Consider the following 25,031-nt stretch of genomic DNA (forward strand, 5'->3'; position numbering starts at 1 on the left):
CATATTCCTCTTTCTATATGTGCTGCAGGATGCAGCACACATAGAATGAGGAGGTAATGACGAGAAATAAAGATATTTCTCCTTGTTATACCTACTTGGGAAGGTGTATCTTTTTGGTGCATTCCCAGGTTTACTAGATCTTGTAAGTATGACTATGTGTCACAATCCATGCACGCTGCACCCATGGAATGCCTTCCCAATGCAGAGTGATTCAATGCAACAATTTGCACTGTTTTGCGTTACTCCAGATTTTTGAACACACTCAGAGCCACACAAAGTGGTTTTGCGTGGCTTTAAATACTTGACTTAGAGGATTGCGTCACACATGTACCAGCTCCTATTTGCAGTAAAAACACATTTAAAAACAAGCAAGAGCCGTTCTTCACCAATGGAAGAGCAAGGAATAAATAGAGCTTTGCTGCCCCCTTGGTTGATAAATAGCATTAATTCTCTCAGGAGAGTATTATTTTCAAAGTGTTAACACAAAAAAATTCCTTTGATAGTCTATGGTGGAAATTGCCTTGGCAGACTGTGCAGGAGAGAAGTCACAGTCTTGTGAGCTGCAACTGGTTTCCTTAGTGCCCAATCCTCACAGATAAACGTGTTTCACTGAAGGTATTTCTGCTCACCTTTGGATAGTACAACCATCAGGACACTGCTCCTGAATTGAATCCAGCCCTGCCAAGTACCACAAATCAGGGATTAGACTAATTCATTTTAGTGTGGTTGTGCGCATCACCACACTGAAATACATTGTCAAACATTTATAGCGCCTCCTCAGATGTCAAGCAGACCACTAGCTACTAATTAGCACTACTGACAGGAAGCTGGCAACTCTCGGTCTACACTGCTTGCAGCATGCTTGGGGGCTGGATTTAGGGGCTACAGTGTAACAACTTCATCCGCGGCACCACATTCAGATTCACTTATGTCACGTGCCGACTGGAGTGAATCAGTGTCTTTTGACAGGTAATGACTACACACACTCATAAGCATGCCTGGGCACCTGCGGCATGAGCAGGCAGTGTAACAGTCAGTATAAATTTGGCAGCGGACACCATGAATTGTCGTGCCATGTGGCCGTAATGTGATGACAGCCGCGACCCATCCCAGATCATGGTCACTGCCGGAGCGGCCATACTTTAATTTCAGCAGGCAGCCTGCGCGAGCCATCAAATCGTAGACAGTGGCACTGTCCGCAGCCCAGGCCGTGCAGGGGGCAGTCATCATTGTGGGTCCAACTAGCTTTGAACCAGGCATGCTGAAGCTAAACCCTGTTCACCCATACCAGACATGCTGTTGAAGCGGCCTGATCACTGCAAGCACTTTATAGTAGCTTGCTGAGTCTGAGGATGGCTGCCAAACACAGGTTAGGAAAACTGAGGATGATAGACCCTTCTCCTTGCTGAATCTTTCCCAGAACTGAGGTGGTTAAATAAATAAAGCACACAAATTATTTTCATTGGGATACATCAGCTCCTCTGAATACTGAAAACAGATATTTCACTTGGTTTCAAGAAAATATTTCTTCTTATTCTGTGTTATTTTTCCCCATATGCAAAATGAAATCTTTTACACATTTCTTCATAAAAATATTTGTTTCCACAAAGCATACATTGCAAAACCATGTTTCCATGTATTTTAGGTGGATTATTATGTTATTCGTTATTAATGTAAAATTCAGCTGTCCTTTAATCTTACAAGTAGTGTTTAAGTTTAAGAGGTTGGCTCTTCAGTGTTGATCACTTTATCATTCCTTTATAATATTTGGCAAGTCTAATGCATATGCTAAGTTTTATTTAAAAATAAAAAACACCAAACGCAATGGAAATTATTCAATAACCCTCATTAGATTTACAAGAAAGAAACAGCAGTATATGTTTGACTCCACTGGGACAAGCAGATATTTGGTGTCAGTCAAAAACAGTGGACTCAAAGTTACATTCAAATGAGCCAATTTCCCCCCAAAGTGGAGCGGAGCAGTAACAAATGAAGCTTCATCCAATAACATCATTAGGAAGTGATTTAGTGATATCACCTGAAATAAACACATTTTGAGCTGCTCTGCTAACTTACCCCATTGGAGACTTCACTGCTTAACCTCATTTGACAGCTCCGCCGAAGCATTGTACTTGCAGTGTCACAGATGAAGCTAACAGCAGTTCTCTCAGCTATGCAAAGCTTTTCATGGGTGTTCAGTGGTTGGGGTCCTCTCTCATCATTGTAATGCACTGAAGATTCTATCCTATCACTAAAGTCTTCAGAAGTAGACCTGGCCTGGCAGTTGAGGCTGGGCTCGTCCCATTGGGTGCAGGGTCAAGACGGATTTGCATATGGCTGGTTTCAAACTGGAATGGCATGGTGAGCAAACAAACGATGGATTTAGGACCAGATCTCTGTATTGGGGTGAATGTATGACATTGTCCTACATTATGTCCATCAATTGTTCTTTTTGTACCTTGGGATGAGGATGCTTGTAGAAGCATCTCTCACCATGAAGGGCTCCAAGTTTCAGAGATGCCCATGTCCAGGAACAATGTTCTCCACTTCATTTTCACTGGAACAATGTGTGAGCTCCTATCCAGCTATAAGACTGACACACATTTCACACAGTTGGGATCATACCTCAAAAGTTACATTAAAGCAGAAAAAATAACTGCAGTTCAGAAGCTGAGGAAATCCAGCAGGGCATGGGCTTTATCAACAGAAGAGTCATATGTGATATTGATATAATTAACTGGGCAAAACTTTTTAGTTTTACATGCATAAAGGTGACACTCAAACAGTCACTCGTAAGGCACTGAAGTGTCCCACACGATCACAATGCACACACGGAAAGTTCACACATATGCAGACAAACTTGGCAGCTATGATCTTCTCCAATGAATCCCAATTTAATTTACTAACTTAGAGCATGCCACCATGAGCCTAAGTTGAGTCTTTTGAAAAAATTACAGTGGGGAATTTCTGGTGCTTTACAGCAGTTTTGAGATCTTCTTTGAATTTCGTGTTGCTCAAATGGTTGTAACTTCTGATATTTATATGTTTCTCCCCTATACATTGCTTGGTTAGGCTAAAAAAAGAGTGTCACTCACAGTCGCTGAATGTCACTCATAATTACACTGAAATTATGAAAATATCAATCATAAGCAATCTGAAACCTTGGCAGTTATGTAGGTCCCAAGACTCAGTGCTAAGGCACCACAGGCTTCCTGTTTATTTCTGGGTGGTGGTCCTGAACATCGTGCAGAGGACTTAATTTGCTGTGTCTTACCTCGTCCGTGTCATATCATGGTGTCCCCTCCACTATCTCAATAGTCCCAATCTGAAAATGATCATCTGTTCCAAAACAAACAAGACACACGAGACCTCTGAGGAATTGGAGGCTTCATGTTGATTTTTGAGACACAGTTCTAACCCTCATACAGAAGACTCAGGGTGTAACTTACAAGGGGGCTGCACCGCTGTTAAGTCACTTTTTTATGCAATAGTGGTGCAAGTACTTCAATCACATCTATGAGGTGGAGCAAAGCAACTTTGCGTGCCTTTGCATGGCCTCATAGATAAAGAGTAAGACAAAGCAGTGCAAGTTGCTGCCTATCCTTACTCTACGAATAAACAAAGTGGAATCCACTCAAAGTGATAGTGATCCCTAGAGTGATGGGGAACACACAGTGTTGTTTAAATGCCCCTCACACACCAACAGGCCCCTTGGTGTCATGCTTCATCATCGGGGCCTTCGCACCCCTCTACGGGATGTGGCGTGCTGCGACTCGCGGATACGCAGGAGCACTTAGAAGTGAACTATGTGTGGGGATGTGTGTTTTACCAAAGTGTGAGTGAGGTGAGGTGAAAAAAAAGTGAATGGTTAAAAAATACCTGGCACGTGGGAGGAATTTTTTTTTTATTTTGGTTAAATAGATACGAGTTAGGGTATCAAAACCACTGTTTAGAGTGTCAACATGTTTCGGAGGTCAAAGCCCCCTTCTTCAGGACAAGGGTTATGCACTTACCCTCCCCTTACTCACATGTAGAATGTAAAAGTGTATTTAAAAATAATTACCACAATGTGTAATATTCCTAACTATGTTTTTATGTTAGTGAATGCCGTTGCGCCCAATTGGCGATAGAACTTAAAGTTCTCAACTATAAGACCTCATGAGCCTATGCGTATATTGGGGGATCCTTCCTTTCTGCTCAGAAATGACGGTTACTGCAATGGCTAATCGCCTGCCTTCCCTCTACGCGGCTCCGATGAGTAAAACACACACCCCCACACATAGTTCACTTCTAAGTGCTCCTGCGTATCCGCGAGTCGCAGCACGCCGCATCCCGTAGAGGGGTGCGAAGGCCCCAATGATGAAGCATGACACCAAGGGGCCTGTTGATGTGTGAGGGGCATTTAAACAACACTGTGTGTTCCCCATCACTCTAGGGATCACTATCACTTTGAATGGATTCCACTTTGTTTATTCATATAACTAGGGAGACTGAATCCACTGACTCTCTCTCTCCCCCCTCCTGTTAAAATCTATCCTTACTCTACATCAAGGAGTCATTCTATGGGCATTGATATGGGGTTTCCCATGCAACACCCATGGATTTTGACGCTGCCCCAGATTTCCTCAATCACAAAAACCTGGGGCAGCTCCAAAAACATACACCTCCCCAGAGTAGGCGTAACAAGGAGAAATATTTTTACTTCTCGTTTTTTCTGCTTGTGTTGTGCATTGTGCAGCACACATAGAAACAGTAAAAAGCCTCTCAGTATATTTTGTGTGGGAACAAAGCAGCACACATAGAAAGAGTAAAAAGACTCTTGGTATGTTTTGTGTGGGAAGGTATCCATTCCAACTCAAAAACAAACCTGCATGAAATGGAGGCACCCTTGCACCATGGTGAAAGGGTGCCTACATTGGTGCTAGGCAGCAAATTATGTGCCACTGGGGGGGGGGGGGCGAAGGACAGGAATGCACCTTACTTGATGAATACAGTGCATTCCTGCCCTATTTACATTGGCCTAGGGAAGCACAGCAAGAAGACTTGAGGTGCTGTCCGACTTCAATTCCTCATAAATTAGTCCCTTAGTCTGCCCAGGAAATTCTTGGATCTCGCATACACTGGTGAGAAAAAGCTTTAAGTCTTTTTAGACTGAAAATCCCATGGTTAGTGATGTAGCTAGACGCATTATTTGTTGAACATACACCAACTTTATTTCATTGTCCCATCTCACCAAAATACTATTTCATGCTAATATGAGCCTTGAGAAAGCTCATTGGGTACACACTAGCTCTGTGGTACAATAATTATTATGCCATACCCTCTATGACACATTCAGCTTGCTATACAACACTCTCAACCCTATGGTCATTGGTTTCCTCTTGGAAGCTGCTTATTAGCTTTTAGACACCATAGAATCAAGCAACTAAAACGTAATAGAATGCCTAGTGTTGCTGACATCTACAGTCAACACTTAATCACACCTGTGTCAGATTTTCACAAAGGTTGAAGACCTGCTGCACCACTACCCATTGGCTTCTCCAGGGATCAAGTTCTTCATTCAGTAGCCAACAGTTTGTGGGCTCTAACCTCCACAATAGGTCTGCTCTGGAAACAGTTATATGTCAAAATATTATTTTTAAAAGTATTGTCCCAAAGACAAAATCATGAATTTATTCAAATATAGCCAAATTGGGTGTAGTTTTTCTTTATTCAACCCCAAAGGAGCAATACTTTCATAAATTACATTTAAGATACAATACTTATGTTGGTCAATATTCTGGTGATGACGTTCTAGGGTCACACCCTGGAAGCTTGCTCTGCCAAGTATGAAGCAGGCATTCACTTAGAAGAAGAAGTCTTCTTCCTCTGCACCTCAGCAGGGCAAACACTTCCAAATATCAAACGGACTGTGTATAAGGACTGAAATGTTATCATTTCCCCACCTGAAAGAAACACAAGACTGCTTTCCTATCAGTCACAATGATTTAACATTCTGCAGAGTATGTGTGTGTCTGCATCTCAGTAATGAAGGCAAAGGACCAACAACACACCTTATTGCTATATTTCACCAGACCATCAAAAGCATGCCTTCTTGGGGCAAAGTCATTGTATAAAACTGGATACATGTGGTGCTATCTACTAGGGACTACACAAATAAATGACATTTGCTGATTATTTGTATACTGTTTCTAACATTTTTATTGAGGAGACCACAAACACTTTGCTACTGGTTAGCAGTAGTAAGGTGTACACAGTCCAATGGCCAGCAAAAACGAATACAGCAAAAGAAGGTAACAATCTGGGGGAATACCACACAAAAGATGATCATTACCAATAGTCATGAAGGCTGAAAGATACATGAAGAAAACTGCTTCCAATTTCCAACCCAAAATGTGTCACGCTGCCATCACCACAGTAGACAGGTGCAATAGCATGTAAAGTATCAAGGTCAGTTTATTGGCAGATTTGTTTGCCTAGGCCGCTTCCCCGATGTTTACTTGGTACCATCCACAAAATGTGATGTGGCAGAGCAGGATGTATATGGGAACAAACATGAAAGTCCCACAAATATAAGTGCATTCTGTGTTGCACAAGTGTGGAAAATTGGTGTGGGGGGACATTGGCCAGAGGTGAAGTAGAACATGGGGATGATCAGCTAGAGAGTTTGATCATTTGCACTTTTCAGAGTACTCTGTCAGTGGTTAGTGGGCATTTTCTTGTCAGTCCTGGGAAGGAGCTGCTCAAGTTTGAGAGGATACTGGGAAGAAAGAGTTGCGGTTAGCTAGCCATGCAGCCTGCAGCATATTTCAAGGTTTATCAGACAAATTAATAAGGATCAGCCATGGTATGTATCAATCTTTCAAATTCTCATTTGTCTCAGATATAATGTCAGTAGATAGTTAAACCCCCTTGAAGTCTGGTTCATTGGTCAAACCTGCCCCATGCACCCAGCAGCTCTCACTGAGACCTCTGGGACAAAGTACATCACAAATGTTGTACAATACTAAAATAACTGATGCTTAGGTTTTGACTAATCATATACATGTTCACTATAATGCTCATGGTGGCTTTTTTCTTTACGGCTCTTCAAAGTTCACCACTCAGGGTTGTATCCTTGCTCCAAAAATCCATATTCTCTTTGTCTGCCCTCTCTGTACTGTCAAAATCTACCATCCCCATCCTTCCATTTCCTCTCTATAAGCGACAAACATATATATGTACATATAATAAATGCTCAAGACTTCAAGGTGCCTACAGGTGGAACCCAACCTACAGACAAAGCTGGCCCAATGGAAGTGGGATTGGCCTATAAACAGCATGGTGCTGTTAAAATGTGCATCACTTTGGCCTAATTATTTATTAATTATATAAGGAGATGTGGTTAGTTCTAATTGTGGTCCTGTTCATAAAACCTGACCCTTGGCCTCAGATGGTTCCGGTGGCCACAGGGAATTATTCATGATGCTTACTATGATTAACAAGGCTGAGAAAAAGATGGATTTTAGACTTCTAGGGTCATTTTAAACTTTAATGGAAGGAATACACTTTAACTCATAATGATAATTTTTAGATAATGACATGCTGAGAATTCCGACTTCACATGCATCCTTGGTAGCACACCCTCTCATGCTATACCTTTTCTCCGGCTTACCTGAAACACAAAGACAGCACACCTCAGTTTCCCATCCTCTAGTGTACTTTGTAATTTTGTAAAACTGTAGAACTCTGCATAACATGCATTGTTTGACTGCGTGAGATAGTATGTGAGTATGAAAAGCTGTACATCACATAAATCTGCTTGTTTGAAGATTGAACTGAATTTTTTTTTTCTACAAAAAGAAGGCACTAAACAATTTACTTATTTCTGTTCAGTTATGATTCTAAGAACTTAAGAGGAGAACATAATGTGCCATTAACTGCACTTGGTGGGAACCTCATACCTAGATGGGTAATTTTCTCAGGGCGAAAATAACACATTCCTAGAATGAAGACTTTTGCTGCAATAAGTCACTTGAGTATTATATTGTTTGTTCATTGTACTGCATTCTACATTCTTTAAATCTTTAAGCTGACACATGTTTTGCTTGGTGTTTGGATTGATTAATAAGCTTTCCAAAGGCTGAATTGGACAATAAATCAAGAAACCAAAAGTTGAAACAAATAAAGAACCTCATTCCAAAGTTAATCTTATATTTTCTTAGGTATGCAGTGAGTATATTAATGGAATTAAGGCATCATGTGATTGACTAACAATACATTTTAAGAGCGTACCCTTCCACAGCAATAAGTCAGTACAGGTGCCCAACAGCCTGGACACTGACCTATAAGGATATCAGTGATGTATATTTTAGTGGAAAGTCAGCAGGTGCACTTAGAGGGGTTGTAACCTGGCACATAGTTATCAAAGCAAAACGTTTAATTTATGTATTGTAATACCATGGCTGCTGTGGCTGTTTTGGGTAGCATTTACTGAACCATTGTGCATTTGACTGACTGTTACCCCCATTGTACATATGGGGGCTCAACAACTTTTTATCTTTTTTGGTTCACGGTAAGAAGAAGCAATTCTTGGGGAGACCCACTTTGGCTTAATAATAGGCAGAGCATCTCACACCAGTCTACAGATGACTACATATTTGCCATCCCCATGCCACAGCTGTTCCTACTGGCTACCATATAGCTATTGAAAATGGTGCGAGTGCCATGCCTTGTTCTGACTGGGCGAATGCTTTGTCAATCTGACTCTTCAACAAAATGATCTTTCAACAGTTATGATTGGGCATGCTTTTCACCAATTAGAATATATTTCATACAGTTAAGACCATTCCGATCTGGCTGCTAGCGGTTTTCTGTGTTTTGGTGCAAAAGCATTTTCTGCCTTTCGCTAGCCTTCTCTTGGGGCATATTTCTTTGTAGTTTTATACATTGTGATCTTGGTTCAAAAAGAGGGTTCTACAAGCAAACCAGACTATGTTACATATATATGTTTGTCTTGTGGGGAAGCATAATGTAAAGAACTATATTGCAGGTATCTAGTTGCGGCATAGGTTGAGAGAAGAGAAGCAAGGTAACTGTCAGTGGCGAGGCTGGATATGGTCCAGAAACATAAGATCTTCAATAACATCTGCTCATAGGGAGCCAGTAAAAGAGAGGAAGATGAACAGGAATACTAGTTTTCCTGCTGAGCCCCTGAATAAGTACTCTGGTTACGTAGTAGTTTTTCTATTTTCTATTTCTATTTAGGGAGTTTTGTAAAGCGCTTGGTGACGCACAGCGGCGTGTCCCCGCGCTAAGGAGAGAAATTTACTGGGATCTACAGAAGCGGCCTACCTTACTGAGCGAATAGTGTAGTTTTAAGCTTGGCTCTAAAGATTAGTTCAGATGGTTCTAATCGAAATGCCATCGGTAATTTGTTCCATCTAGAGGCTGCAAGGTACCTAAAGGACCTTTTTAGAGGCGATAGCCGACAATCCTACTAAAGAGTATTGCAATAGTCTAATCTAGCAATGATAAGAACATGAAATAGATTTTTCTGGAGCAGCTCTGCAGGAATTGAATAATTATTATGATTACTTTAAGCATAAAGAAGCAGGTTGTAAGCTTCTCACAATGTGCCACAAAAGAGTTTGTCCTCAAAAATAATGCAGGGAATTATTCAACAACTTGCCTGAGGACAACAATTTGGTAGAATCTCAAAATAAATCACCATGCCCATAATCCCCCGCCTATACAATATAGTCTAATATATTCTGGAGAGATACAAATACTGCATTGTTATTGAAGGCAGTGCATTTGTCACAATTAAAGACGATTTAGTGGAAATATGTGTCTTTTATTACAATTGGCTATACGTGCTGCAGTGGTAAACTAGACAAGGGTTTTTTTTTATTCATTTATTACAAAAGTTCACATCTCCATTATTCTCTTTCATTTAAATGGTAAACAGCATATGTGTTTGCACCCAAGTGACTTAATATGAATGTGATACAGTACTCATGACTTTTATACACAATATGTCACGTACATCAGCATTCGGGTCCAATACTCTACTTACAAAACCTTAATAACTCACCTCCACCACATCCATAAAAACTGCACACAATCTGAACACACAATAGGCAACCTTCGGAAACTGTACATACTATCTGAAATCTTCTTAGGTGAACTACTTCTATTACTTTCTCCATTATATTTTCTGTTTTGCATCTCTATAAAACCACAACAATTAGACATAACTTTCTTTACACCTATTAACCTTCCCACCTACCCTCCTCCACCCTGTACTACCCTAAGCACTTGGCTGCTTCATCGGACACTATCTCAGTTCTCTATGTCTACTCACCCTTCTTGAGCTCCATCGCACCCTTTCAGTCCACAAAACACAGAGGGGCATATTTACGAAAAGATATCGCCACCAGAACATCATTTTAGCGATGTTCTGGTGGCACTATGCCCTTCACATATTTACAAAGTGGCATTAAGCCACTTTTTGTGGCTTAACACTGCCTTGTAAATAAGGCCCCTCTACATGCATCACTTAGCGTGAAAGGAGCATGCATTGGGTGTATCTGTTGGCGTTCTACTACAACATCCATTGCTTTTGACGCTGCCCCAGATTTACGAGGAGGTGTAAATCTGAGGCTGTGCCAAAAACTAACTCCATGCAAGAGCAGGCATAAGAATGGAGAAACAAGAAGAAATCAAATTATTTCTCCTAGCTTTTGCTTTTTCTATGTGTACTGCATTCTGCAGCACACATAGAAATAGCCTCCTTGTGTACATCAAAAAACATGAGAAAGACAACACAATGCATGGTATGATAACACTTCTTATAATTCTGTATGAGGTCCTAATATTCCTAATCCCCAGGTTGCAGCAAATCTACTTCCTTCTGATGCTTTGGGATGTTAAACTGAAAAATATGACATGCTCAGCCGATTTTGCCACCTGTGGGCAGAACAGGCAGATTCTGTCACAATCACTAGGGTGCCAATTCCATTTGACTGTAAAATAGCAAAAAGGCAATATCCCCTAGCGAATTTAACATAGAAAGGCTTTACAAGGGTGGGTTAAAAAGTATCCAGGAATGCTTCCAGATGGTAATCTACTTTGAATTCTAAAAAAGAAACAGTAGGAGACCCGGCCGTAAGAGGGTATATAATTTGGTGGTCAGTATAATGCCAATAGGTGCCTTTTAGCTCAGATTTAAAATTAACCCAGCATTGGGGGGGGGGGAAACAAAGATTCTTGTACCCAGTCTGGCCCAGCCGATCTTTCATTATCCAAAGCCAGGCAATCTTACAGGTCATCTATGGCCATATGAAATGTCACGAGCTCTGGGGTATCCCAGAGTCTCAGCCAGCACAAAAGCTGTCTTAACCCAGCAGTGTCATTGTTGCGTTTAAGGCCATAAATTAGATGTAGGGGTGCAAGCGGGTGCTTTCTGGTAAGTTACTTAGGTTCCTCATAACAATTATTTTCTATAATTTCTAAGGGTATAATGTCTTGGAAGCCCAAATGCTCTCCACCTTACAGAGTGTCTCCTAGTGCCTGTTTTTTGTAGATTTCAAAGGCTAGAGCCACCGGGTGAAAAAGGAGCTGCAGTGAGCCCTCATCTGAATATGGGGTAACCAGTCAAATCTATGTTGAGTGTAACCCCCAGACAAATGAACGCTCTCAAGAGCCACTCCACTGAGAGTTGGGTTTGCATGGGTAGTTGGACAAGGGTTAAAACCCATGTACTTTGTCTTGCTGAGGTTATTCTTCATCCTCAGTAAGTATGGGCGGAAAATCCGTTCCGCTCGCGGATTTTGCGGATTTTCGGTAAATTCGCAATCCGCGAGATTAGCAAATTTCCCGCAAAATCCTCAAATCCGCGAGCAGCGGATTTTATGGCTTGCTCGCACTGTTCGCGTGAGTTCGCGGCTTCCCAGTTCAACTTCGCGCCCCGCGAATAAGCGCTAAATTGCAGAAATACGATCTTAGCAAAACTGAAAGTACTTACCAGGTTCAAAAGTTCAAGCTCATCATTAGTAGCCATTTCCTGTAGTGCTTCCCAAGGGGCCCCTCCAGAGTTCAGTTGCCTACTTGCAACTATTATGTGACCCTGCTCTGACCCTCAGAATAGTTACACATATGCCACAAAGGTCCTGAATTACAGCTAAGGGAGACAAGCAGGAGCCAGGCTGGAAGTTCAAATCCAGTGACACATTAATCAGCCCCTAATTCATTATTGTCAGTTGGGGCAGGGCAGGTGTTGTAACTAATTTTGCAACAATGAAAGCACTTAGCAAGTGCAAAAGATCACTAATCAGGAAGCACTAAAGAAGCAGGTGCCAGCTAAAAAAATATTCTGTGACACAATAATCAGCCCCAAATGAATTCAGGTCACTTGAGGCAGGGAAGGTGTGCTTTGCTTTGCCACAATAATGTACACTGGACAACCAGAGGGTGCTGTGATGAAACAGAGGGTGGCATAGGTGAGCCAGAGGGTGGCATGGGTGAACCAGAGAGTGGCAGTGGTGACAGAGGGTGGCAGTGATGAAGAAGAGTGTCCCAAACAGGCTGGACACGTAGAAACAACAAGTTCGCAAAACTTGCGACCCGACAGGTAAGTTCGCGTTTGCGAAATTGTACAAAAACCCTCGCGACCTGGCAGAATCCCGCACGAACACACAAAAAACAAATTTTCTCGCGAATTTGCGGATTTTGCGGATTGCGAGTTCGCAAATCCGCAAAATTCGCGAACCCGAGATTCGCAAAATTCGCCCATGCTTAATCCTCAGCTGCTTGCAGAAGGATCCAAAACAATCCAGAAGACTCTAGACCCCTATAGCCCCTTCCATGTCCATGGTGGGCGTGTGCGGGGAACAGCCAGGGGCCGTCCATTCTGTTCTGTGCGTGCGTGGAATTTGTCAACACAGTGGGGGAATTTGCGCTGCGTCGAAGCGGATAGGGAATTTCTATAATGAAAGGGTATTGCCTGCAGACAGTAGGATGGGGATCATAACCCCGTCAAGATGTGAGGCGACACTCTCATATATCCAAAGCTGTGATACTAAATCATTTATATTTAAGAGAAAAAGGGTTGGAGCCAGAACTCACCACTGCATTACTCAATGATTATATGGGATGGATTGTGTTAATTTACCCTGAGGCCCGCATTTGACCTGGGCATAAATGGTCGAATGTGGTCTAGTACAAATTTCTATAAGAGATTCAGGGACCCCCATTCCTGCCAATACCTTCCAAAGAGATTCCCTGAAGGTCCAAATATATAACATAAAGTCCGCCGCCCCCCACGTGAATGTCATTCCAGTCTAACAATTGCAGGTGGAACACTTGGTCAATTGTTCCTAAGCCATCCCTGAAACCCACCTGCAAGGAAGTTAGTACATTTGAATTGGACATCCGACTAAACAAATGTTATGAACTATCAATGAGGCTGATTGGTCTGTGGTTAGCTTGGATCATTTCACCCCACCCAAGTCAAAGGTATAGATGCACCGAACACTATAGCACTTAAAACAAAGGAAAAATAAGGCCCTCATGCATCTGTATGAGTACGAAAGATCACCTGGCATCTTATCCAAACCTGGGCCTTTATTTGTTAGAATCCAATTGTATGCTTTAGAAATCTCAATGTTGGAAATACTGTGGACTGTTTGCTTCACCGACTCAATGTAATGCTCAGCCATAAAATTACAGAAGGGGTTAATACTTGCCACCCTGGTGACTTAAGTATGAAAGGCAGCCTGAGACAATCCCTGGTTAACAGCTTCTGAATCTACCTTGGAGAAATGCTCAACCCAAGCAGCAGCAGAAATGTTACTATCCAGTGGGGCATGGATGCCAGAGTCCTCATTGGCAATGTTACAACATTGATCATCCAAACAGACAACGCTCGCGGTGGTCTTCCCTTCCCTGTGGTGGCAGCACTTAGGTTTAAATTGACAAACCCTGCTAGGCGTCTAGAGCAACTAACCAACAGTCAGATTTTATGCGAAGCATATTGGCGTCAAATCTTCTTCTTAGCGCTGTAAACAATGTGAAGGTATCTCGAAGCAGCGTGTAGCGCAGCTTTAAATTACTTAGTTCCATGGGCATTCCCATGCAACCAGCCAAATTGGTAAATATGGCCGAAAGTCTCCTGAAACAGGCAGATGTCGAATGAATCTGTGAAAAGGCCCGAATCAGGGGACTCGTGTTTTGACACCAAGCCAGCAACATCTTCATATGGGTGTGCAGGTCCGGCGCAGTGTCACCCAAAATGTGAGACTCCAAGGCTATGTGGGATAAAAGAGGAGGCCCAGCATAACTAAGGGAGAGCATGCACACTAAAGAAGGAGTAGGGGAAGAACATGGGGCATTAGTGGGGGACCTTGGTGGGAAGAAATTTATAGACTAGGAGCCAGAATATCGCTATCCCTGCTAGACAGACCAGGGCGTCAGTCTAAACTAGAGAGGGAGAAATCTGTTGGAAGTCGAGACTGAAAACCAATTCCCAGCAGCAATCCTGGAGAGCAAGGGCTGGGATCCCTCACTTTCCCTGGGTGACAAATGCTTATAAAAAATGTCAAGGAGAGAAGGTTAGTGTTGTCTCTCACTAAACGGGCCCCAGCCCTTTTCTTGACCAACCACTGAGCCAGACCAGGGTTCTTACAATTGATACCAACACAATCCCCTCTAAAGTTTTTCGGTGATGGGCCCACCCAACCTTTGGTGATGGGCCCCCCCTCCTTACCAATAGGATGTCCATTATTCAGGGATTTAGAAATCAGTATAATTGATCAACCAATACCTTATTTTTATGGTACACATAAGACTCTTCACAGCATCACTTGGGTGGGGGAACTCCAGCTAGAATGAACACAAAGCGACAGCAGGCCGGGGGGATGCTCAGGAAGGACTGAGGCTGAGAGGAGGGGCTTTAATCTGCGAGTTAGGCCCTTATCGATGTGCCGTGTACAGGCCACCAAATCCTAAAGTTTGAACCCCTGAACCATCTGCCCCTCTTGCTCCTGACTGTGGGGGCACAAATCACATCAAAGTTAGGAGGACTGGTCAGGACCTACGCTACCCAGTAACCTTGAGGGGACAGCTGAAGGAGTAGTATTATCAACAGAAGTAGTCAACTGCGGTGCACAGAAAACTGTCAAACTGAAACAACATTTAAAGAAGAAATCAACAGGCTAACAGTATGTTCATGGTAACAAATCTCATCCAACAAGGGAGAAATACTCCCTTTGCTGCGGTGGGTAATTCCCCCGCTGTGCTGGGGGGCGGGGGGTATGCACAGCGCCCACATGCTCATGACGAGCTCAGCTCGTCATGAGGCAGGACGCTCCTGTGCTGTTGACGAGCTGAGCTCGTCACCGGTGCACCCGTTCCCGTGGAATGCTCAGCACAGCAGGGGAATTATCCCCGCATGAAAGCGTTCCACGGCTCATGACGAGCTGAGCATAGAAGGTGATACATGCATGCACAGAAGATGAAAATCTGTCCAAAATGCCATCCCAGTCGGTAGGTGGTGGTACACCATCCTCAGCTGTAGGTCTAATTGAAGCCTGCCCAGACGTCCCCATCCTTCGTTTTATACTTTCTTTTGGAGCTAGGTTCACTGTCACTGATTTGCGTTATGTCTGGATTTCAGAAATCTGGTCTGTAGCCATATCCACCATTAATTTAGGTGGAATGGTGGGACCTGTGAATGGACCTGCCGGGGAAGCTGGAGGACAACCAGAGGCGACTCCAAAATCCAGAGAGAGATGCCTTTCGGTTTGTTCTATTTTCTTTGAAACAACATTGACAACACAAATCAAAACAAGCCTCCAGGCCTGTCCCTTACACTTTCTGTTTTGCTCCTTATTCTTTCCCCTCTATGCAAGGACCTCAGGAAAATGTGAGGTAGGAGTGAAATTAATGTGCTAAGCCCACAGGAACAGACAACCACCGAGAGATAGCACAGCCAGGGCACTACACGACAACACCAGGAGGCTCAGCAAGCTACAAGTGAAAGAAAATAGGCCTGGCCTCTTTTTTCTCTACAAGACTCCCCCCTCTCCTGGGCCCCACCTTGCAGTGGAAATGTCTGAGGGAAGAAGTCCCACCCCAAACCGGTGCAGAGATAAAAAAGTTTAGCTTTATGTCCAACCCCCACTAGCCTGTGTCTACATAGTTGTGGAAACTTTAAATGGCATTATAGCTAAGGAGTTTCTGGTGGGGGTATAGGATGAGTAGCGTAATCTGGAGGCAGCAGCAAACCCGCCTCCCCAGCAGCTGCCTTAAAACATTTAAATCCCTGATAAGAGAATGGGATTCAATAAAGGGAATAGCGTTCCTGCGCTCATGCGCGCAAGAGCATGCAAACAAGTTTCCTTTCCCATGGCCACTCAGGCAAGTAAACAATGAAGGGGACACAAAACATACAGGGCAGTGTAGTCACAGCACCTGCATGAGTTAAAAAAAACCTTGAGGGGGGCCCAGTCCAACCTTCTCTGCACTTGGTTGGACATGGATGAGCTTGTCCTTGGTATGGGCACTGCCCGGTCACAACCCATGTGTGTCCTGTACCACTGGCTCAGGCTGCGACACTTTGTAACGCTGATGATCGGGCAGCCCAGCCCCTCTCTGAGCGTTGGCACTCTGATAGTGCAGGGATCTCTGGGACTGAAGATCCCTTCCAGGAATGTAGAGATGTTCAATATGGCAGGGGGCTCCATACCCCCACACACAGCAGCTGTAGTCCTCTTCTACTATTACCCCTACTCCTAGGTATATATAGTTTCTTTCTGATACAACAGCATTTACCACCACCACAATTTTCTCACGACCAAAGCTATGCATAAAATCCTAGGTCTACGTCAAAACACATTCCAATTTCACTAGCCAGAGAGATTTGCTTCTGCACAGAGGTCCCTTTCTGCAAATAAAAGGTTGTAATTAACATGTTGATTATCAGGAATTCGGGCTACTGCATTAGTACTTTAGTGACCCTTCCATATCACGTACTCACCCCTAGAGCACTATGCCCTCTGCCGTGAACACCCCAGGCTGGATTCAGAAAGACTAATGTATAAGTATGTGTGACTTACTATTGTAGTACCTCTAGGTTACTCATGAATTTCACAAGTGAACCAAGATTACCCATGGAATTAAGGAGTGCAACAAGTGTAATCACATCAACACCTCTACCTTCACACTGTTGCTAAGTTGACAGGCTCTTTGTTAAGGACAGGGCCCTCCCTCTACAAACTACTTGCAATAGTCCTCAAAGCCTTTTATGGGAATCCCAAAATTTTCTTTCTGATGCCAAATATATCTCTTCCTGCAACTTAACCCTTTGATGCTCATGACGGAGCGGTTCCGTCATGAGCATCGGGTTGGGCTGTGCTCATGACGGACCGCTCCGTCATGAGCACAACCCTTGGGGGAAGTGCTGGCACTCCCCCCCTGGGACATTGATCTTGCCCCCACCAAGGGGGGTGGCAGTGGAAACTTTGCTGCCGACCCCCCACACGCTTCCCCATGATGTCAGCACGCACAGCGCGAGCCGACGTCATCAGGAAGCGCTGGGATGCCTGGAAGCCATTTGCTTCCAGGCGTCCCAAGTAAGAGGAGGTAGGTTTTGGTCTCCGGTGGGGCCAGGGTGGGGATTTTTTTAAGTATTGAGGCATCGGGGGGGAGGAAAGGCGTTCCGGGGCAGGTGCGCCTCGCAAAAGTGGCTGAGTGAAATCTATAAGATTTCACTCAGTCACTTTCAGGCCAATGCTGCGTCAAAACCCTGCGCCTGCTTGAAGCAGGCGTAAGGCTTGACACAGCATTGGACAGATAGGGCACCCCCGAGCCTGGCTGAAACTCCAGCAATGCGCCACCTTTACGGTAGATGTGCGTCACGCATCTGTGCCGTTTTTGCCCCATGGTGCGCCGCATTGTAAATGCGGCGCACCATGGGTGGCGGAGCAGCGGCGCAAAATAACTGGTGCATCCCTGGGGATGCGCCAGTTATCATGAATCTGCCCCAATGTGTTTTTGGCAGAGATTGTTGAGCAGACTAATTTGTATGGCTAACAGCTGTAGAGGGACAACAGTGCCAGCCTTAAACCTCACTCTATAGCTACACGGTGGACTCCCACAAATCTGGAAGAGATTAAGAAGTTCTTGGGTTTAACTTTTTTGATGGGCTTGCTAATGAAGCCATCAATGTCTTTATATTGGTCTACTAGTCCCTTGAAGGCAACTGCTATTTTTCCGGCAGTCAGAAGTCGTCATAGGTATTTGCTTCTGCTTCGGACGCTGCATTTTCGATAATGTTTTAGCGTTGCCAAAAGATCATCCTGATTGTGACCGTCTTTTTAAGATTCAGCCATTGATCCCTTTATTGATCGATTTTCTGAGATCAATGCTCTAGGGAAATAAAATTGCAGTGGATGAGGCTTTGGTGTTGTTCAAGGGCCGCTTGGCTTTTAGGCAATACATTCCTAGGAAGAGGGCACGCTATGGAATTAAGCTGTATATGCTGTATGATAGTAGGAGTGGATATGTCTCTAATTTCAGGGTGTACACTGGTAAGGAATAGAGGATTAACCCCCCTAGTTGTCCGTCCACTTTTGGAGTGACTGAGAAAATTGTATGGGAGCTTGGTAGAGGATTGTTTAACAAATGCCACCATTTATATGTAGATAACTTCTACACTGGTGTGTGGTTGTTCAGGGAATTGGCCAAAGTTGACACTGTTGCTTGTGGCACAATGCACTCTAACCGTAAAGGTTTCCCAAAAGAACTTGTTTGTCAAAAGCTTGTGCGGGGACAGTGCAGTGCGTTGCGTTGCTAAGAGCAATTAGCTGTGAAGTTTTCAGACAGGAGAGATGTCTACATGCTGAGTACCATCCATGATGAAAGCACTGCACCTGTGACTGTTTGGGTCAGGTTGCTGAAGCGCGCAAACCTGTGTGCATTTTTAACTATAATAGGCTTATGGGTGGTGTTGACAGAGTAGATCAGAGTTTGGAACCTTACGCTGCTCTTTGTAAGGCTTACATTTGGTACAAGAATTTGGCTATCCATCTTTTCTAATTGGTAACCTTTAATACTTTTGTTTTGTTCCAGGATTCATGTGCTGAGTCAAAGATTACTTTTGCTAAGTTTCAGGAGTCTGTAAAAGGCAGCCTTGTTTTAGTGGAACAGGAAAGTGTTCCTAGAGTTGGAGTGGTGGAGGATGTCGCTAGATTGAAAGATCGCCACTTTCCTGATCACATTCCTCCCACACCCTCAAAAGACTTTCCAAGTAGGAGATATAGAGTCTGTTGGCGAAGAGGTATGCGGAAGGAGACTCGTACGTACTGCCCGAGTGTCCTTCTAACCCTGGGCAGTGTGTGCCGGCACTGTGATTCTACACAAAAATATGTGGAAAATGTGGGTTTTTTCAGCTAAATTTGAGGTTTGAAAGGCATTCTGGGTAGGAAAACGTAGGGGATCCATGCAAGCAATACCTCATTGAACTCTCCCGGGTGTCTAGTTTTCAGAAATGTTTGAGTTTGGTACTTTCCCCAAGATGACCGCCAATCCCGGGGCCAAAATCTCAGGTGACCCACCTAAAATCAGGTAGTTTTGCTTTAGCTAAGTTTGAAGTGTCCACAGTACGATGTTGGCCATTTCCTGTTGTAGCCACTATGCCTACCCAGACAAGTAAGGAACCATTTTTATTGGGAGACCTAGGGAGAACGCTGGGTGGGAGTAAATTTGTGAAACCATGCAGATTCCAGAACTTTCCCAAACAGAAATTTGAGAAAAAAGTATCATTTTTAGCATAATATGAGGTTTGCGAGGGATTCTGGGTAGGAGAATGATGGGTGGCCCATGCAAGCTATACCTCGCTGAACTCCCCAGGGTATCTAGTTTCCAGAAATGTGTGGGTTAGGTATATTTTCCTAAATGGCTGCCAAGCCCTGAGCCAAAAACTAATTGGACCCCCATGCACAACCAGGTTAGTTTGTGATAGGTCAAGTTGATGTCGCCTCAATAGGTTTTGGGGCCTTGCCTGTCGCGGGTCCATGACCCACCCACACAAGTGAGGTACCAGTTTTATCAGGAGACCTCGGGGAACACTGGGTGGGAGGACATTTGTGGATCCACGCAGATTCCAGGACTTTCCACCACAGAAATGTGGGGAGAATGTGTTTTTTTTTTACAATTTATTAGCTTTGCAAGGGGATCTGGGGGACATAAACTGGTGGGAGGCAGTCAAGTCACCCCATCCTGGATACCCTGGGTGACTATTTTTCAAAAAATATACGTTTGCAAGGTTCCCCTTGGTGCCAGCAGAGCTATGGTTCAAAAACTACAGCTAGGCACTTTGACAAAAAAGGGTAATTTTTCACAGCAAAATTGAGGTGTGTCCACTTTGCGTTTTGTGCCATTTCCTGTTGTGGGCACTAGGCCGACCCACACAAGTGAGGTACCAATTTTCTCAGAAGACTTTTGGGAACGCGGGGTGGGTGGAAATTTGTGGAACCACGCATATTCTAGGACTTTCCACCACAGAAATTTGGGGGAAATGCTGCATTTTTGACAATTATTTAGGTTTGCAAAGGATTCTGGGTAACAGAACCTGGTGGGAGGCAGTCGAGTCACCCCATCCTAGATTTCTCTGGGTGTGTACTTGACGAAAATGTATATGTTTCCTAGTTTTCACTAGGTGGCGGCAGAGGTATGGATAAAAAACTACAGCTAGGCACTTTGCCAAAAAAGGGTAATTTTCACTGCGAAATACAGGTGTGTCCATGTTGCGTTTTGTGCTGTTTCCAAAGGATTCGGGATAACAGATCTTGGTGGGAGGCAGTAAAGTCACCCCATACTAGATTTCTAAGCGTGTCTAGTTTTCAAAAATGTATAGGTTTGCTAGGTTTCCCTAGGTGCCAGCAGAGCTATGGTTCAAAAACTACAGCTATGCACTATGCCAAAAAAGGGTAATTTTTCACTGCGAAATTGAGGCAGTCAAGTCACCCCATCCTGGATTTTCCCCATTATCTAGTTTAAAAAAATGTATAGGCTTGCTAGGTTTCGCTAGGTGCTGACAGTGCTAGAGTTCAAAAACTACAGCTAGGCACTTTGCAAAAAAAGGGTAATTTTTCCTTGTGACAATGTAGTGTGTTTTGAGCCATTTTCCTGTCATGGGCACTATGCCTACCCACACAAGTGAAGTACCATTTGTATCGGGAGACCTAGGGTAATTCAGATTTGTAAAGCAACTTTTATTACCTATTGACTTTTGATGCATTTCTGCCTTCCAAATGAAAGACAATGTGTAAAAAAGAAGTCATTTTGAAAAATGTCAGATAATTCTCATGCTAGTATGAGTATTCCCAATTTCGAAAATGTGCAAATATCTACTGTTTCTAAACTCTATATTTTGTTCCCATTTCAGCAATAAATAGGTGTCTTTCATACTGATTTTTCCATGTATACATTTTCCCACAATTAATTGCAATATACGGGTACATAATAAAAAAGCTGTTGCAGATTGCTGGTCAGTTTTTGACTCTGAGTTCGTCAAGTTCTCGGTGAACCTACAAGTCCTATATATCCCCACAACCAGTAAGGTCCTGCGGATGTAACGGTATATTGGTTTCAAAGAGTTGTCATAATTAGAAGAAGTTACAGGTGAAAACGTTCATACAACTAATTTTTAATTTTTCCTATATTTAACTGTTAGTTTCTATAAAGAAACATTGATGGATCTACACAAATGACCCCTTGCTGAATTCTGAATTGTGTCTTCTTTTCTAAAATGTATAGCTGTCCAGGATCCATTATTGCTTTCATACCTATTTCTACTAGTAACTAGAAGGGGGTTGAAAGCACAAAAAATAGGAAAAATAGGCCATGTCCCAGAAAAATGCCAAAACTGTGTAAAAAATGTTGGCTCATTACTCCAAAAGCTGGGAAAATTATGATTTCATTCATACAAACCCTTTTCTGATACCATTTGCAGGGAACAACCCCGTTACTTTCATTTTTTTTTTTCAAAACCAAGTTTATTGAGCATAGAAGTATCAAGAATGTGGTATCTTCACACACCAAGATCACCACAACAGTATCAATGTAACGATGACATAGACAGTAAAGGATGAGGCAAATGCCAAATAAGCTCAGTTTTAGAAATGCCCCAGCAGCCTACTCTAACCCCCAACTACACCCCCCGTACCTAACACTCCCCCCCACCACAAGTGTACAAAAAAGCAGCAAAAAAGGAAATGCATAAAGAATAAGCAGGTAGAACGCAACCAGGGCTTTGCCGCATCAGGCCAGAAATGTCACTGTGATCAAATGTCCTCCTTCTGCTCCGCCGGGGGGTCCAAGGACAGGCCACGGTAGTCGGCCCACCGCTTCCAAATCTTGAAATGTTTGCGCGGGCAGCCCCGCGCCTCGAAGACCGGCTTTTCCAGGCCCATGAAATAATCTAGCCCAGCCTTCCATGCAGACAGGGGGGGGGGCCCTTACAGATTTCCATGCCCGAGCCAGGTCGCGTTTGGCCACAACCAGCCCCAGGAGCAACAGGTGACGCTTACATATGTTGCCCCCTACCCCTTCCATAATATGCAGCAGGCCCAGCCGGTGGGTACGAGGAAGATCCCAGCCCAGGACCTCAGCCAGGCAACTCCACACGCCCCTCCAAAATTCAGTCAGGCGACCACACGACCACACCGTATGCATCAGGGAGCCAGGCACTTCCCCACAGCGCAGGCATTCCGGTGACGCAATCAAGCCAGCCTTCCACAGACGCTCATGCGTATAATAAGCATGGTGCAAGTATTTGAATTGGATCAGGCGGAGCCGAACCGCAACGGCGGTGCCACACGGGGTTTCCAGCGCCTCCCTCCAATCGTCCTCGTCCAGGGCACCCACGTCCACCTCCCACGCCTCCCGAAGGGAGCGGAGAGTGGAGGAGCAGTGGATAACAAGTGCCTGATAAATCCTAGAGACTTTCTTGTCTCCCAAGTCTCCCATAAACACTTTTGCCTCAATCGGGCTGAACTCTGGCAGGGAGTCGAGGCCGGCAATGCTCGGGGCGAGGGCATGCCGCAGCTGGAGGTAGCGGAAGAACTGGGACTGAGGCATCTGGAACTCCACTCGGAGTTCCTCGAAGGACTTGAGGGTGGCGCCGGACATGACCTGGCCCAGTTGTGTAACTCCAATAGCCTCCCAGCCCTCAAACCCAGCCAAGGCCGCCAGTTCCGGAAGCAGGCTATTGTGCCACAGCGGCGTTTCAGCAGTTAATTTGCCCCACCAACCCATGCGGCGCAGGGATTGCCGCCACACCGTAAAGACCACTTTAGTGACCGACGGCAGTCCACGGCGTATGCGAGCCGAATAAAGAATAGTGTGAAGCGTGCGATCTCCCATGAGCAGTCGTTCCAGGGCATAGGCCGGATCACCCCTGTCCCCATACCACCATTCATTGAGGACAAGTAGGTGAGACGCTTGGTAATAGGAGAGGAGGTCCGAGGTGGCCAAGCCACCACAGTATGTGGACAGAAAGCACGTCCTCAAGGCCACCCTGGCTGCACCACCATCCCATAGAAAGCGGCCCAGCACCGAGTTAACCTGGCAGAACCACTCCATGCCAATGGGGTGTGGGAAGTTTTGGAGTTGGTATAGCAGCCGCGGCAGCGCCACCATCTTAAAGATGGCCGACCTCCCAAAAATTGTGAGTGGCATTCTGGACCAAGTTTTAACATCTGTCTGGACCCGTTCCCACACCGGCAAGACACCACGTGCCCAGGCCACAGCCCGCGAGTCCGAGAGGAAGACACCGAGATATTTTAGGCCATCCGTCGCCACACGCAATTCGGCGGCCCATGGGTCAGCAACCACTCCGCCACCCAAAACCCACAGGGTCGATTTGTTCAGATTAAGGTGGAGCCCCGAGACCTCGCCAAACCCCCGCATGATCTCCAAAACCCGGGGACCCGAGCGCCGTAGATCAGTGAGGAATAGAAGAACATCATCTGCATACAGTGCAATCCTATCCGCCAGGTCATTGTTCCAGACAAAGCCATGTAGTTGGGCGTCCGTTCGTATCCGCGACGCCAGGGGCTCCATGGCGAGGGCAAATAGGTAGGGCGATAGCGGGCAACCCTGTCGAGTACCACGACCGATGCGGAAGCGCCCAGAGACAGCGCCGGCCACGCGGACCGAAGCCGTAACATTAGTGTAGAGGAGACGAATATATGACAGGAAGACAGGCCCTAGATTAAGGCGGGCTAACAAGGTGAACAGATACGCCCAACTCACTGAATCGAAGGCTCGGTCCATGTCCGCAAGAAGGAGTGCCGCCTGTTCATCTCTAGTGCCCATGGCGTCAACCGCCGCCTGCGCCCGTCGGATATTATGCCGGGTGGCCCTGTGCGGCATGAATCCGGCCTGGTCAGGGTGGACCAGGTCAGCAATGTGAGGCAAAAGACGGTTCGCCAGGGCCTTCGCCAAGATCTTGGCCTCGATGTTGAGGAGGGAGATCGGCCTGTAAGAATCGTGTCGGTCCGGCGCCCTGCCCGGCTTCAAGAAGACCACTATCTCGGCATGACGCCAGTCTGGCGGCAACTCGCCCTGAGCCCGTGCCGCCTCCAGGGCACTGCGAAAGTGGGGTCCCAGCTGGACGTGGAACTTTTTGTAAAATTCACTAGGATAACCGCTCGGGCCGGGCGCCTTGCCAGTGTTCAATTGGCCCAGGGCCTCCCCGAGTTCCTCAGATGTAAGCGGGGCCTCCAAGGCGGTTCTGGTCTCGTCGGGGACTGCCTGCGGGAGCAGGTCATCTAGGTATGAGGCAATCTCGTCCACCATCAAAGGATCACGAGGAGCGTATTGCGCCTCGTAATAACGGGCAAAGCTAGCCGCCAGCAAGTCTGGGTCGGTCATGACCGAGCCATCGTCCGCCGTGAGACCAGGCAGCACTAGGGGCTGGAAAGTCGCCTGGCACAGCCTATGCAACATGGTGCAGGACTTGTCGCCCCACTGGTACACCCTGCTGT

The 25,031-nt window shown here is 45.1% G+C and overlaps 1 protein-coding gene across 1 annotated transcript in view; it reads right to left on the minus strand.

The window, feature by feature from the left end:
- Window positions 1–7,523: 7,523 nt before the first annotated feature.
- LOC147665759 (phospholipase A2 inhibitor and Ly6/PLAUR domain-containing protein-like) overlaps window positions 7,524–25,031 on the minus strand; it is a 50,073-nt gene continuing 32,565 nt past the window's right edge. The window contains exon 6 of the mRNA XM_086949538.1: window positions 7,524–7,654. Coding sequence (XP_086805664.1) covers window positions 7,524–7,654 — 131 coding nt within the window. The remainder of the gene's footprint in view (window positions 7,655–25,031) is intronic.

The sequence above is a fragment of the Lissotriton vulgaris genome, unplaced genomic scaffold (genome assembly GCF_964263255.1).
Source record: "Lissotriton vulgaris unplaced genomic scaffold, aLisVul1.2 SCAFFOLD_987, whole genome shotgun sequence".
NCBI lineage: Eukaryota > Metazoa > Chordata > Amphibia > Caudata > Salamandridae > Lissotriton > Lissotriton vulgaris.